This window comes from Aquarana catesbeiana, linkage group LG03 (assembly GCF_042186555.1).
Source record: "Aquarana catesbeiana isolate 2022-GZ linkage group LG03, ASM4218655v1, whole genome shotgun sequence".
Lineage (NCBI taxonomy): Eukaryota > Metazoa > Chordata > Amphibia > Anura > Ranidae > Aquarana > Aquarana catesbeiana.
This window is the reverse complement of record NC_133326.1, coordinates 664,150,690-664,167,532: the sequence shown is the minus strand read 5'-3', so window position 1 is coordinate 664,167,532 and position 16,843 is coordinate 664,150,690. Positions and strand designations below refer to the sequence as shown.

Here is a 16,843-nt window from a genome sequence, read left to right as displayed (position 1 = left end):
TCCATCAGCAGCCAGCATCAATAGACACTGAAGCACAACCCAGCACTCCTTGCCATTACATACATTGAAGTGGTGGAGGTGCCGGAACTGCGTTCCCCTGCTTTCCTGCTGAAAAAAAGCCCTGATATATATATATATTATACAATGATTACATGCTAGGGAATACATTTTTATAAGATAACGTAACAAATGTGGACTTGAATATGGACAAAGAGAATAGGACCTACCAGGACTTCTATGACTATCGGCGTGTTTAGAGGCTTCAGGTCTGGGGTCATGCTGTAGATTCGGTAGAGAACTAAATACAAAGAGAAAAGTACATGTTATAGGTACCATATTTGAATAATATATGATGTAGTTTAGAGACAGTAAAAAAATCGCATAGTACAATAATAGTCATACTAATAATGATAGTTATACCTACCGGTATGTAGCTTAAAGTGTATCTAAAGAACAAAAAATTGAATATATTGCAACTCATCAGTCCTTAGATGTGGTGGCTACATTATTTTCTTTTTTCAGTTCTTTTTTTTTTTTCATGTGGTCATCCAGCCAGTGACATGCTTCTTGCCCTAGGGTGACAATACTCACTCACTGTACTCTATTAAATGTCCCCCTAGGACAGAATGTGTGTTAGGACTACAGAATTCCTCCCCATCGCCTCATCTTCTTAACATGGGGGGGGGTGTTGTAGTCCAAAAGGTGAACTGGCAGAGACGATAACATTGTTTTGTAATTCAGTGCAACATTGTCAACCCAGTACAGGAAGTTAAGAGATCGCTGGATTTCTGGCAGAATCAACTGATATTTTTTGCACTTATCAAATAGATATACTGTAACAAAGGTACTTTCAAGGGTATATTTAAGAGACCAAAAGGAAATAATTGAAAAAAACACTTCATTGTTAGGGTTTAAGTAGGGTAACTCACAAATGAACAGGGGGCCACCTGTGTGTCAGTTTCTCCTTACTTTTCCTAATGTGGGGATTGTGTTACGCTCCTTAACCACTTCAATACAGGGCATTTTCACCCCCTTCCTGCCCAGGCCAGTTTTTAGCGCTGTAACATTTTGAATGACAATTGCGCAGTCATGCAACACTGTACCCAAATTTTTATAATTTTTTCCCCACAAATAGAGCTTTCTTTTGGTGGTATTTGATCACATCTGCGGTTTTTATTTTTTGCGCTATAAACAAAAAAAGAGCAACAATTTTGAAAAAAAAACAATATTTTTGACTTTTTGCTACAATAAATATCCCCAATTTAAAAAAACAAAAAACAAATTTTTTTCCTCAGTTTAGGTCGATATGTATTCTTCTACATATTTTTGGTAAATAGGCGTATATTGATTGGTTTGCGCAAAAGTTATAGCGTCTACAAAATAGGGGATAGATTTATGGCATTTTTAGTATTATTTCTTTACTAGTAATGGCGGTGATCTGCGATTTTTATCGTGACTGTGACATTGCGGCGGACACATTGGACACTTTTGACACTATTTTGGGACCACTGACATTTAAACAGCAATCAGAGCTATAAAAATGCACTGATTACTGTGTAAATGTCACTGGCAGGGAAGGAGTTAACACTAGGGGGCGATCAAGGGGTTAAATGTGTGACCTAGGGAGTGATTCTAACTGTGGGGGGAAGGGACTGACTAGGGGAGGAGACTGATTGGTGTTCCTATATACTAGGAACACACCATCTGTCTCATCTCCCCTGACAGGACGTGGATCTGTGTGTTTACACACACAGATCCACGTTCCTGCTCTGTCACCAGCAATCGCGGGTGCCCGGCGGACATCGCGGCCACCGGGCATGCGCATCGGCTCCCAAGTGACGCGGCGTGCTCCCTATACCACTGGGAAGCCGAGGACATATGACGCCCGTCCAGGATGGGATATCCCACCTGCGGACGCCATATGACAATAAGCGGGAATTGAAGTGGTTAAAGTTAACAGGTATGACTATGTGATTAAAGAATATCACGGGGGTTGATTTACTAAAGGCAATCAGGCTGTTTACTTTGCAAGGTAAGTTGCACTTTGCAAGAGAATTTGCTCCAGAGCTTAGTAAACAAGATGAAGCTTCATTTTGTAGAGAATACCCAATCACAGGCAAGGAAGATAAAAAAAAACTGTATTGATTGGATGAAGGTAGTCAGCAGAGCTCCCCCCCCCTCATTTACAAAGCTTTGGAACAAATTCCCTTGCAAAGTGCAATTACATTTGCAAAGGGCACAGTATATTTTCCTTTAGTAGATCAACCCCATTGCATTTACTGGCTGAATATTTTTTAAACTTTTTAACTTTAACTTTAGCACACTAGCATACTGTAGATAATGGTTTTGGATTGCATTCGAGTTACACTTTAGTTGAGGTTGTTTTGTAACTCAAATTTCCAGAAATACTAGAATTTAGACACTTGCCTAATAATGTGATGTTTGGAAAAGTTATCTATAAGGATTTAGAATCAACAAATAGGTTTGTGAAAACATAGAGTTTTTGAGAAGCTCAGATGGCCTGGCAAATAAGTATTTAAAGGTCAGGGCTGCTCTTTGCAATTAGTGGTGTCAAATGGCCTTTCCAGGTCCCTAGAGCCCCTCTGCATTCTTTTAGCACTGAAGTTGGAACTCAAGTCAACAGCTATTAGGTTTGGAAAGGGTAAGGAAGAATTATATTGCTGTCTATGTTCCCGTTGATTTTATTTTTTCCCTACTTTCTGTGTGGTAACCAGGACAGTAGGTCAGGAACAATCTTATCATTGGGAACACAGACTGCAGTAGGATTTTGAGGAAGGTTCTTACACATCCCAACTCTAAAAAAAGTTAAAACTTAACACTAAACCTAACTCTCCCTGTAATCACAGCCCTAGCCCTTTCTGTTACCCTCACACTAATCTTTTTAACATGGAGGAACCTCTGAACCCCTGAAATAACTTTCTGATCTTAGGGAACCCCTGCTAATCTACAGCTCATGGCACAATAGTGCAAAGGTCACTGGAAAGGATGCTCCTTGCATTTGTGGTCATTGGGAAGAATCCCCCTTACAGATAGCTGTCAGTGGTTACTTATCTAGGAGGCAGAAATTGCTCATTGATAAAGGAACCCCTAGCAACTTCTATTGAAACCCTAGTTGAGAAAGGATGTGATAACCCCAATTATAACCTTCCCTCTAACCCTAAAACCCCTGTATGATTTTTCCTGCTGTCTGGTCCGTCATAAGAGACAGTTCCACCCACTTTGTCTTATGTTGTCACCTGTTTAGGAATGAAGGTGAAATCTCCAACAAGGACACAGACATCAATAAGAACATGTTAAAAAAAAAAAAAAACACTGATTTACTTTGTGATCCGGGGGTGTAGATAGGTTTGTCGGTCTGTATGAAGATATAACCGCTTTGATAGGACACCAGAACAACTTTTTCCAAGTTGCAGGGGCCAGAACGCACAATGACATAGACAAACTGCTTCTTTTCTGGGTCTTTATCCAGGTTAGTTGATGGAACCTAGAGGGAATTTAAACACAGCTACATGAGGTCAAGTAATAGGACAATAAAACATGATAACACAGATAAGTCTTTGCAAAGACCCATGAGAAGCTCTCCTTCACAGACCAATATAAGATATCTCATGGCGCATCGCTCATATTTTTATAGTTTCAAAACAAACTATCACACCTGCGTGGAAATCTCCGTCCCTTAATTTTGTGGAAGTGAAATCAATACTTCAGGGCACATTTGTAAATAAAAAATTAGCCACTATCCTAGAAGACAAACAGGAAACATTTCTGTTAAGATGGCAGCTCTAGCTGGAATACCTACCTCCCTTGTGGTACACCTCATTCTTGGTTCAAGAACTCAGAGGAGCCCTCCACCTTGCTACCCCTTCTTTGGTGATACCTTTGAGTGACCTCTGTGGTTCCTTCTCCACTCTTCTCTACATTTTCATTTTCTCCCTTTTTCTTTCTTCTCTTTCACTTCTCTCCCCTCACCCTTCTTTACAGTTTCTTTGAATATTTTCTCTTCTATTAGCACCTAGCTGCCACCTCTCCTATCCAATGACCTTATCTTTAAGCCATTGGCTTCAGGTACAGGAGGTTCTATGTGTTATCCATGAGGGCATACAGGATGACATTATGTGATTACCACCTTTGTGCATTACTTTGTCCCTTCACATGGATGTTCCTCTAATGCAGTGGTTCTCAACCTGGGGGTTGGGACCCACTCGGGGGTCGAATGATGATTTGCCAGGGGTCACCGAATCCTGGGCTGTTGCTGAAACCCGCACCTCTCTCCCAGCCTTTTTGCAGCCACCCAGATGGGCTGTTCCTGGAGCCCGCGGCCGCCCACTCGGCCTCTTCGCAGGCGCCCATTCAGTTCACGGCATGGCTGGGGGGCAGAGACTAGTGGTCAGCTGACTGGTGAGGAATGTGAAGTGGGAGGCGCTGGAGGAGATCCTATCTCCTGATTTCAGCATAGGTGTCACTGCTACGAGACACCACAGAGCTGGAGACACAGTGAGTAACACTACCTGTAATTATAATTGCCATTAAAAGGACTCAGGGAGCGCTAAATGTCCATGGGTTAGGGGCGCAAATTACTTGTCTTGCCTTGGGTGCTGACAATCCACGCTATGAAAATAATTTTACTGTTAGGGGTTCCCACAACTTGGGAAATTTTATCAAGGGGTCACGGCACTAGAGATTGAGAACCACTGCTCTAATGGGTCTTTTCTATAACATTAAGGTATTTAGTCTGTGCATTTATTCATTTTGCTATACCTTGATGTATGCCATAACACTCTAACTGGGCTTGTTACGATCACTTTTTTGTAATTGTTCAGTTACTCTGCCACTATTTTTTTGCACTTGTTATATATGGATGTGATTTTCTGTGACAGTAAAGCTTCTTTGGTACCAGAAATAGGACAATGATGAGATCATACACTCCATATCATTGGCTTACAGTATATCAGTATAACTCTGGTCAGCTGCATCAAAGCAATTCCTTATCTGCCCATCACTAAAGTAAACCTGTGCTGTTGTACACATGCAGGACAAAGCAACAAGTTCCTTTTATTGGTGGTCTCGCCAGCTGCTTATTCTCAACTTTCCTTCACTCCCTTGAAGCTCCATTCAGCCACTAGTAGCAAAGTATACACTTCTAGGTACTTCTAGGTATGGGGAGCATGTGACTCACTCCACTTAATCCCACATGACAGCACTGGTGCTTGGTGATTGGCCATTCAGACATTCAGAACAGTTACATGGTAGTGGGAAGAGAGTCAGTGAAAGCTTTAAATAGCCAGTCAGAGTTTTCATAGTGCTTCCTCTCTACTCCAGGCCAGGGCTGGACTGGGACAAAAATTTGGCCCTGGACTTCACCCAGACTGGCCCACTTTGACAGGTCTCTCCCATGCCGGCTTGCCACCCAAGCCCCCCCCCACTAGCCATTAGCCGTTCTACATTATTTCTCTTATAGGCAGTACCAGTGGGGAAGCTAGACATTATTTCACCTGGGGCAAAGAATCAGTTTGGCGCCCCCCCCCCCAATGGAACAAGATTAGGCAGGAAAGTGAGGCCGCCCTACTTCCAGATCGTATGATGAGCTTCTAAGTGTTGACTCCTGAGCATCATGTCTGTATTCAGGCGCGCTGCATAACTAGCCAAGGAGAGGAGGTGAGCACTGCGGGGGGGACAGAGGACTGGAGGGAGGCAGCGGTCCACTGTCACTGAAATCGGCCCACTGAGCCATCGGCCCACCGGGAAACTCCCTGTAGTCCCAATGGCCAGTACATGCCTGCTCCAGGCAGACAAACGAAAAGGCAGGGAATTGTCAGGAAGGTCAGTATATGTATCTGGCTGGGCAAAGCAACGGATTTATTTTATTGCCCCTGCTGCTTACATTTGCCTTTAATTCACTCCTCGCCTACCCTTTATCCTGCCAGAGCAGAGCCCAGTACTGACTAAGCCACTCCCCAACCCACTCCCCATATACAGTGCTGGTGATTGGCCTGTGATGTGTTCACCGTACCTTCGGAGGAAGGGATGTGAGTTTAGAAGCCCTGTAATGTTTTTATTGTTGTCTGTGCTCCCATTAGGGAGATTCCCCCTCTCTATTTGTCCTGTTGACCCTTATCACATTTTGGGTTGTCCTCAAAACATTAATAGAGGGCACACTAGTTTTGATGACCCTGGTGGCAACCAGGTATTTCTTCTGACTTGTTTTGGCTATGAGACAGGAAGTGAAAAGAAATCTCCCCAATGGGACACAGATGGCAAAAAAAGACTCCCTATATCTATCCAAAATAAAAAAGTTTTGCCTTAAGTTCTACTTTAATACAACGTTGATAATGTGTGTGAACAAGCATTACACAGTTAATCGTAATGGACCAGCAAGAAGAGAAGCTATAATGTTTTGGTTTAATTTAGTTTATTGAGCTGATACAGTTTTTCTAACTGATTTCTTCACATGGCACCGGTGTTATAGAAAAATATAGGCTTTCTAAAAAGATAGCACAACAGAAGCTGTTTGCTTGCAGTATCTCTCTCTGATTGAATCTCCTTCTGGTTCCTTGCGAACTGGCAGGAAGGAAAGGGGGGGATGCTGATTTGACTCAAATGTGTCTGTGTGTCCATTTCAGCATTGCCAACCATCAGTAAATTGACATCAGTGATTTTTACAACTGTCAGTAAATATCAGGGCTGATAATTTGTCATGCTGTGTTGACGTTTTGTAAATTATGCAAATTACTTGTTATGGGTACTGTCATTGTTTTTTAGGTTGGCGGTAAAAAATTTGCTTCGTCAGTAATTTTTCCTTCTTGTGTCCCTTAAAAAATGCTACATTTTAGCCTGAGCTACTGAGCTTTGTAAAAGCCAGGCTTATTTTCAACTAAAAAAAAAATAAAAAAGAAGTCTGGTGCTTCACCTGCTGGCTTAAAATGTAAAATTCGTTAACTGACTTAAAGGCTAAGTTCAACTTAGGGTGGATAGGAACGTGTTACATGTTACACCCGAAATATGAGTGTAACATGCTCCTAAAGTAAACATTAAAAAACAGTCCCTGTTTTCTGTCATTGTCCGTTGTCACTGAAATATGCCAACCATCACTTCATTTAGTGCATTTGGATGCAGCATATTTAATTTACTATATAACTAAACGTATACGCACACCTCAGCATTAGACATGTGCACTACTAAAAAATGTGTTTAGTTCTCTTTTAGTTCTGTTTTAGTTTTATTCGATTTTTTAGTTTATAATAATAAATAACAATAGTAAAAACTATATTAATAGTTAATAATTTAATTATAATAGAAAATTTGAAAAATGAAATTATCCAAATGTAATCAATTCGTTAAACTTGTAGGTTGAATCGTTTTTTGTTCTTTTGGATTTTTGTATTTTCATTCTTTCGGGTTTTCGTTCTTTCTGACAATTCATTTTCGTATGCATTTGTCAAAAGTGTCTTTCATTCATTCGGATGCTTCCAAATGAACAAATATGCAGCATTTTGTCCGAAAACGAATTTGTAAGGAAATGAATTGCACATGTCTACTCAGCATCACATCTGTATGAGTGTGTTGCAAAAACCATTCCAAAACCATGGGCATTAATATGGAGTTGACACCCTTTTAAAGATGTAACACCCTCCACTCTTCTGGGAAGGATTTACTCAAGAGTTTAGAAGGGCCGTGTGGGAATTTCTGTCTATTTAGCCCAAAAAAATGAAAATCATTTGTGAGGTCAGGTACTGATGATGGACAAGAAGACCTGGCTCTTATTTGGCAACTCAATTAATTCCCACGGGTGTTCAGCAGGGTTGAGATCAGGACTCTGTGCAGACCACTTAAGTTCCTCCACGCCAATCTTTTTTTAAGGAGCTGGCTTTGGACACATGGGTACAGTAATTCTGGAACAATCAAAGGCCTTCACCAAACTGTTCCCATTAGGTTAAAAGTGTACAAATGTCTCAAATGTCTTTGGATGCTGTAGTATTAACAGTACCCATCAGTGGAAACACCTGAAGTGAATCATTTGGAGGGGTATCCATTTACTATAGTATCATACGCATCATATAACTAAGAAAACACTCACCAAGAATTTGGATGTTCCCAGAAAGCCATTGCCATTGTTGACAGAGATCCTGCCCTGAGCTATAATGAATTTCTTCTTGGGAAAATCCTGGACTAGAATATCGCCATCCAATGCAGTGCCGTGTCCGTCTACTAAGAAAGTCTCCTCGCTGTCTGCCCGCAGCACATTGGAGGTGATCAGGGTACACCTGGTAGAGTAAAAATGCATCATTATATTTGCAAGCTTGTTATCTGTACTTAACCACTTTGTATCCGGGCCAATTCTGACACTTAGCTCCTACATGTAAAAATAGAATTTTTTTTTGCTAGAAATTTACTTAGAACCCCCAAACATTATATATATATATTTTTTTTTTGCAGAGGCCCCATAGATTAAAATGGCAGGTGTTGCAATTTTTTTTGTAACACGGTATTTGCACAGTGGTTTTTCAAATGCAATTTTTGGGGGAATAAATACACTTTAATGAATAAAAAAAAAAAAACAGTAAAGTTAGCCCAATTTTTTGTATAATGTGAAAGATGATGTTACGCAGAGTAAATAGATATCTAACATGTCACGCTTTAAAATTGCATCTGCGTGTGGATTAGCGGCAAATTACAGTGCCTAAAATTCTCCATAGGCGTTGCTTTAAATGACTTTACAGGTTATCAGTTTAGAGTTGCACAGGATGTCTGGTGCTAGAATTCTTACTTTCGCTGTGACGTTTGTGACAATACCTGACAATACCTGACATGTGTGGTACGATTATCGTTTACATATGCGTGTGGGATAAATGTATGCGTTTGCATTCGCTTTAAATTTTTGAAAATTTTTTACATTTGTGTTTATTATTTATTTATTTTTTTTAGGTCAACTTTATTGCTATCACAAGGGATAAACAACATCCATTGTGACAGCATGAGTCATGGCAGGTCCTCTTTATGCAGAGATCTTGGGTCAGTTCCTTTCTTTCTGTTCAGTGCAGCAATTACCGCTTGCCGGATCGCTCTCGGGCTCCGTGATGGGATGGTAAAGCACGGGAAAGGCAGCAGCGGCAGTAGGAGGGGGTGGGACCCCTTTCCGCTACCTGCAGCAGTGATCAAGCAGCTAATTAGCCACTCCAATCACTTCTGCTACAAAGGGAATCACAAGCTAAAAAGATCCATACTGGGATGATGCCTGTAGTAGGCATCATCCTGGTATAACTACTGAAACTTGAGGACGTTTATGGACATCATACGGGTGGCAAGTAGTTAATAGACATGTATATTATTTTTACTACCTATAAATACAACTTGATGGAAATAATGTTATCTATCTGTGCCAGCACCATTTTTTCAAATTTCAGGTGCATATATTTTTTTTTTTTACAAAAATGCACTTAATTCCCTTATGTATTATATGTTTTCTAAAAGCAGAGATACTGTGGAATAAAATGGGGGTAGTTTACATTTTTTATGCCATGGGATATTTGCATTGCAGTTTATCAAATCTGTTTTTTAACTAAAAAAATACATTAAAATAATTTTAAATGAATTTAATTTCAATATCTTTCCCAATTTTTCAGTAAAATATTTAGTAAAAATTAGGTAATGTCAAGTAAATAAATAGTATATATTTTAAGCCTCAAATATGCATGCACCATTGAAATTGGGAAAACTACGGTACCCAAAATTGTCCATAGGTGACACTTTAAAAGCCTTTACAGGCCATCAATTCCGAGTTACAATTACTGCTTTCACTCCAGCATGCGTTGGAATGCATAATATGTGTTGTGTAATCATCATTTTCCTTCGTGTGTGCACCAGACACTTGCATTAGTATATATGCAAGTCAGGGGAATATTTAACATTTTCAGGTGTTTTTTTTTAGCTACCTTTTTTAACCTTACTTTTTTTAACCTTTTAAAGCGGTGCTCCACCCAAAGGAGAATCACCACTTGTCTTACTCCCCCCCCCACTGCCACATTTGGCACCTTTTGGGGGGTAGTGGGTACCTGGTTTTGACAGGTACCCGCTCTCACTTCCGGCTCAGTTCGCTCCCCCCTCTTTCCCCCCTGCAGCCTTCTGGGACACTTCACAAGTCCCAGAAGACTGTGGCCCATTTAGTCAAGCCCAGTAGTCAAAATGGTGGCGCCAGTACCTGATAGCCGATTGAAGAATCAGCTTGGGTGAGGGCACCGCTAGGTGCCTGGACAGGTAAGTCACCTAATATTAAAAGTCAGCAGCTACAGTCAGCTGCTGACTTTTAATTTTTTTTTTTTTGGGGGTGGGGCTGGAGCTCCTCTTTATGTAAGGCTTATATTTTAGAGTAGGCGTTAGATTTACCAAAACCATATAATATGGGGTCAAACCTAAACACTTTTAATTTGTATGCAATCAGGCAAGCCCTTGCACTACATAGTTGAAGGTAATACTAAAGGACAATGAAACAGAAAATTGTATAATGTATGGCCAGCTTAACTTTACTGCTATCAAAAAGAGGTAGACTATTAACACGAAGAGGCTGACAAGCCCCCTAATGGACAGCATAGTGCAAGTGACAAGGAAACATCAGGGTTCAAGGAAACAGGCTGACAACCCCCTACGTGATAGCATAGTACTATAGACATAGTACTATAGTAGAAATAGAAAGTGCAGCACTGGACTTATGACAAAAACATATGTGAGTGGTAATAAATAATTATTCAATCAAATAATAAAATAGTAAACCGCTGTAAATAATTAGCAATCATTGATAGGAAATCAACAACAATTGGGTGCTCAAAAATGTTAAGTGTTGAAAAAGACAATAAATCAATAAAATAAAGTCCAAGATTGTGATGTGTTGAAATTCAGTACAAAGTCCGGGATCAGTTTTCCACCGTGTAGTGCTGCCCACCACCTAACGATAAAAAATGGAGGCTTACCAGAAAGCCTGTGACCGCCATACTCAGGGGGGTCAAACCAGGCTTAGTAGAAGTAGACCATCAAGGGAATACTCCAGGACACACTGCTGGGAAGAGACATCAACTTCCTGCATGGACGACCAGCTGGCGAAGTGCTTCACAAGGTACTGTCCCAGGATCGGTTCAGCCAGCCTTATGATCCAGGCACCCCTGCCAGAGAGCAAAATCTAGTTGTGACCTTACTGATCTCCACTGCAGTTGAAGAAAACCTACCACCTCCTCCTCAAATCAATCACTGACTGATCTATGAGAAGCGATCCTGGGACAGTACCTTGTGAAGCACTTCGCCAGCTGGTCGTCCATGCAGGAAGTTGATGTCTCTTCCCAGCAGTGTGTCCTGGAGTATTCCCTTTATGGTCTACTTCTACTAAGCCTGGTTTGACCCCCCCCCCCCCCCCGAGTATGGCGGTCACAGGCTTTCTGGTAAGCCTCCATTTTTTATCATTAGGTGGTGGGCAGCACTACACGGTGGAAAACTGATCCCGGACTTTGTATTGAATTTCAACACATCACAATCTTGGACTTTACTTTATTGATTTATTGTCTTTTTCAATACTTAATATTTTTGAGCACCCAATTGTTGTTGATTTCCTATCAATGATTGCTAATTATTTACTGTGGTTTACTATTTTATTAATTGATTGAATAACTGATTTATTACCACTCAAATATGTCATAAGTCCAGCGCTGCACTTTCTATTTCTACATTCGTTCTTTGTGCCCTCATATCGGGGTTATAGAGCACAGCAGCAGAACCTTTCTCACAATTTTTATTTATAAATTTATTTTTTTATTTTTTCACGCACTTAGCACAATTCTTTTTCTTTTAATTATAGTATTATAGACACACTAGACATAGTCTGGAGTCTATTAATACATTGTGGTGGTGTATAGAGCCAAAAAGATTAGAATTGTGTTGATGTCCCAATATTTATGGACCTGACTGTATCTGCATGGAGTTTGAAATGTGAGTATAAATGAGCTAATCAATAGCAAGCTTTGGCTTTAATCCTTCCAAATGCTGATGTTGATGATAAAGAAAAAAAAATAATCCCGCAGAAACAAAATCTTGGCAAATCATTTTTTTTTAGCAAAAAATTCCCTTTTCCCATTACATAACCGCCATGTAAGAATGTTTGCCATGCGACCTTGCACAGGATCTATCGATCGCTTTCTACAGAGTTTGTTTTATTTATCCAGTACATGTTTGAGAGTACTGTACAAATCTAGGCCAAATGCAAGCTTTTCGCAACAGCTTTCAACATGACTGGCAGACATCCAGACAGACTGAGAGCTTACAGTATATACATGTCAGAAAGTAAGAACTGTGAAAATTGGGGATTCTTTGGGCGAGATTTACTAAAACTGGTGCACACAGGATCTGGTGCAGCTTTGCAGAGTAACCAAACAGCTTCCAGGTTTTATTGTCAAAACTTAATTAACAAGCTGAAGTTAGAAGCTGATAATTTACTATGCATAGCTACATCCGATTCTGTGTGCACCAATTTTAGCAAATCTCCCCCCATTAAATATAACACGTGTTTTCTTAACAAAATACTTTGAACAGGCGCTGCCCCCCCATCCATGAGTCCGGCCCCCATGCAGGTCGCTGGATGCATGAATTCCAATGGGGGTTTTTTTTGAAGCATGTGATTAGAGCCAGAGGCTCTAATAGGCTTCAAAAAAGGGTGGGCTCAGGGCGCAGAGCACTGCAAACCGAGCCCACCCAGTTGTGTGACAATAGCGAATGAATATTACTAATTTCACACTGATTCTCCTCCTAGCCAATCAGGAAGCAAGTCTGAGACCCTTTTCCTGATTGGCCGAAAGGAGAAGCATTCCGATTGGCCGACGAAGGAGGAGGGAGGAGACAGAAGCTGCCTTGATGCCCGCGGAGGAGAGCAGGGGAAGGGGAACCCGCCCGTGATGCCCGCCACCTGTCACCTGGGTAAAGCGCTACCTGGACCAGGAGGGGGGGTGGCTGTGAGTGCACTGTTTGTCACTCCCCCCCCAAAAAAATTACCACCAACCCGCCACTGACTTTGAGTTATTCTTTCGAGGTTTAACTTAACCATTTGATCTCCATAAAGTTTGCCCCCCTTCATGACCAGGTGTACACGGTGTACAACCACTTTTACCTACAGGTAAGGCTATATTAAGGCTTACCTGTAGGTGCTGGAAATATCTCCTAAACCTCCATGGTTTAGGAGATATTTACAATAAAGCCATGTGCCGATGTCTACGGCACATGCGCACTTTAGAAAGGGCAGATCGTGCCATGACTGACGGCTCCCGCGACTTTGGCCAGAGCCGGAGTTTGCGGAACTAGAAGGAAGAGGGGTGAAGATGGATGCTTGCTGCTATTGGGGACAGCAGTGACATCGCAGGCTTCAGTTTCAGGTAAGTGACACATAATGGGCTACTATGCGATGCATAGTAGCCCATTATGCTTTACCTTTGCAGGGAAATAAAGAGGAAGTAAAACCCATCAGGGTTTACATCCTCTTCAGCGCCGGAAGATTTTACCGCCTTCCTGACTCGAGATTTTTTGGATACATTCTGGTGTCACCTTGACCCCTTTTACACTGAGGCGTTTTTCAGGCACTTTTGGGCTAAAAATAGCACCTGTAAAGCGCCTGAAAAATGGCTCCCCTGCAGTTTCAGTGTAAAAGCCCGAATGCTTTCACAGTGAGGCGATGTGCTGGCAGGAAGCTAAAAAAACTCCTGCAAGCAGCATGTTTGGAGCAGTGAAGGAGCGGTGTATACACTGCACCTAAACTGCCCCTGCCCATTCGAATGAATGGGCAGCGCCGCCGGCAAAGCGACACTATATGGCGTTAAACTGGCAGTAACGCACGCAAAACTACATGGCATTAAACTGGCAGTAACGCACACAAAACGATATGGCGTTAAACTGGCAGTGACGCACACAGAACTATATGGCGTTAAACTGTCAGTAAGGCATGCAAAACTATATGGCGTTAAACTGGCAGTAATGCATACAAAACTATATGGTGTTAAACTGGCAGTAATGCATACAGAAGTAAATGGCGTTAAACTGGCAGTAACGCAATCATATAGATGGTGTTCAACTGTCGCTACACTGACGCTATCTGAACTGTCCCTACTTTACACTAATGTATGTATGAATGACACGGTCTCACTACAGTTGAACTATCTGAGCTGTCCCTACTCTAGCTGCACACTATGCAAAGCTAGATGATGTTCCTCCTAACTACACTCACACTATCTCTAGACTGACACTAAACTAATATTCTACACTAACAATTGAGAACAGAGCCCTGTTCTATCTCTCCACGCCAAAATCACACTGAAAATGTACACAGTAGAATTTTTTTTTTCTGATTAATAACTGCATGCGAAGTCCTAACCTTATTTGATCAAAAGTAGCAATACAGAAACCATAATAATAAGAATACAAAACATTTAGAGACATCCCAACAATGAATCAATTTTATCCTATTGAAATGGACAAAGTAACTGCTGAGTTTTATGTTATGGTCATCACATTATATAACTTGAACCATCCAGGATAAAAGCTGGACGTAGGCAGGTTTGTAAGACTAGCAGAGAGTTCTCCAACAATGAACTCAACATGGACAATTAACATTATACAGTCATGACATACAAGGTGGAGTGAAAAAAAAGTCTGTGTCCAGTCCACAGGAAACATTTCTATTAGTCTTTTACAACCCCTGTAGTCTTTTTTTTTTAAATTGTCCATTACATCTAGTAGCTCTTAGACCCCTTTCATGCTGGGGCGTTTTTCTGGCATTTTAGCGCTAAAAATAGCTCCTGTAAAGCGACTGAAAAATGTCTCTCAATGCTCCCCAGTGTGAAATCCAGAGTGCTTTCACATTGGGGCACTGGGCTGGCAGGACGTTAAAAAAGTCCTGCAAGTAGCGTCTTTGGGGCGGTGGAGGAGGTGTATACACTGCTCCTCCAACACCCCTGCCCATTGAACTGAATGGGCACCGCTGCGAAAGCTCCTGCAAAGTGCTTTGGCAGCGGCGCTACACGAGCGCTATTAACCCTTTCTTCAGCCGCTAGCGGGGGTTAAAAGCGATCTGCTAGTGGCCCAAAAAGCACCGCTTAAATGACGGTAAAGTGCCGCTAAAACTAGCGGCGCTTTAAAGCTAACACGGCAGGCGGCTCAGTGTGAAAGGACTTTTAAGGAACCCCTGCTAAAATCAATGCACCGGGGGACAGTGGGAAGAATGCTCCTTACATTGGTGGTCAGTGGGAAGAATACCCTCCTTATATGGTGGTCAGTGGGAGGAATGCCCCTTACATTGGTGATCAGGGGGAAGAATACCCTCCTTATATTGGTGGTCAGTGGGAGGAATGCCCCTTACATTGGTGGTCAGTGGGAAGAATGACCCTTACATTGGTGGTTAGTGGGAAGAGTTCTCCTTACATTGGTGATCAGTGGGATGAATGTCCCTTACATTGGTGGTCAGTAGGAAGAATACCCTCCTTATATTGGTGGTCAGTGGGAAGTATGATCTTTACATTGGCGGTCAGTGGGAAAAATGCCCCTTACAGTGGTGGTCAGTAGGAAGAATACCCTCCTTATATTGGTGGTCAGTGGGAAGAATGATCTTTACATTGGCGGTCAGTAGGAAAAATGCCCGTTACATTGGTGGTCAGCAGGAAGAATGCTCCTTACATTGGTGGTCAGTGGGAAGAATACCCTCCTTACATTGGTGATCAGTGGGAAGAATGCTCCTTACATTGGTGGTCAGTGAGAAGAATGCTCCTTACATTGGTGGTCAGTGGGAAGAATGTATCTTACATTGGTGGTCAGTGGGAAGAATGCCCTTTACATTCGCCGTCAGTGGGAAGAATCCCCCCTTATATTGGTGGTCAGTGGTAAGATTTTATCTTACATTGGTGCTCAGTGGTAAGAATGTATCTTACATTGGTGGTCAGTGGAAACAATGCCCCTTACGTTGCTCCACCGCCTTTTGATTCAGGTATTCAAACAGGTTAGAATATCTCCCTATGCAAAAACAATCCCAGTCAACCATCAAGGAGCTGGCTATTGCGCTCTAGCCTCAGAAGTGTCCCAATAACCACAAAGATATTCCCAAAATCAAATAAATCCATTAAAGGCCATCTTACAGATAAATCAATTATCTGTAGAAAATTTTAGGTAATCGATCAAGAGTATATAAACATGTCTTACTACAAAGGCTAAGCTTATCCACAACTTTCATCTACAATTCAGGAGGTCATACTCACGATTGTGCATAGGTGGACCCGGCCAGGAGACCCAGCAGTAGGAGACACAAAGCTCTGAACCCCATGATGCCACCAGGGGTATGAGAAGCCTCTGTAAGGAGGGCTTTTTAAAGGGACACTCAGGGGGGTTGGAGCCCTGTCTAAATAATTTCCTTTAATCAGTAACTGGAGGGACATTGTGAGATTAGGTGGCAAAATAAGCAAGCAAAGCCATCTTCACAAATACAGGAATGTCCTTTACATTGCCAGGAAATTACACTAAGCCAATAAACATGAAAGAGAGTTGCACAACAATAGAACAGCAGGGGCCCTGAACCCAAAGCCTGTAGCACAGTGATGGTATGCAGACAGGAAAAGTATTCTCCTCTCTGTATTGTGGGCTCATTCACATTATGAACATTATTTATAAAGCAGTGAAACTGACATTCACCAAACATTCACCGCAACTAATCTTCCTGTTGCACGTATTTTAATAACAATGATTGATTCACCACCAGTGAATTTTTGGTAAATGTCACATTCACTGCTTTATAAATAAACCCCTATGGTCATTTAAA

The 16,843-nt window shown here is 41.6% G+C and overlaps 1 protein-coding gene across 1 annotated transcript in view; it reads right to left on the bottom strand.

Annotated features, from left to right (window-relative positions):
- The window catches only part of LOC141133433 (venom factor-like), a 122,182-nt gene extending 105,749 nt beyond the window's left edge, over window positions 1-16,433 (bottom strand). The window contains exons 1-4 of the mRNA XM_073622820.1: window positions 16,287-16,433; window positions 8,096-8,282; window positions 3,343-3,505; window positions 228-298 (exon numbers count right to left, since the gene is read on the bottom strand). Of these exons, the coding sequence (XP_073478921.1) occupies window positions 228-298; window positions 3,343-3,505; window positions 8,096-8,282; window positions 16,287-16,351 (486 nt within the window). The 5' untranslated portion in view covers window positions 16,352-16,433. The remainder of the gene's footprint in view (window positions 1-227; window positions 299-3,342; window positions 3,506-8,095; window positions 8,283-16,286) is intronic.
- Between the last annotated feature and the right edge of the window lie 410 nt (window positions 16,434-16,843).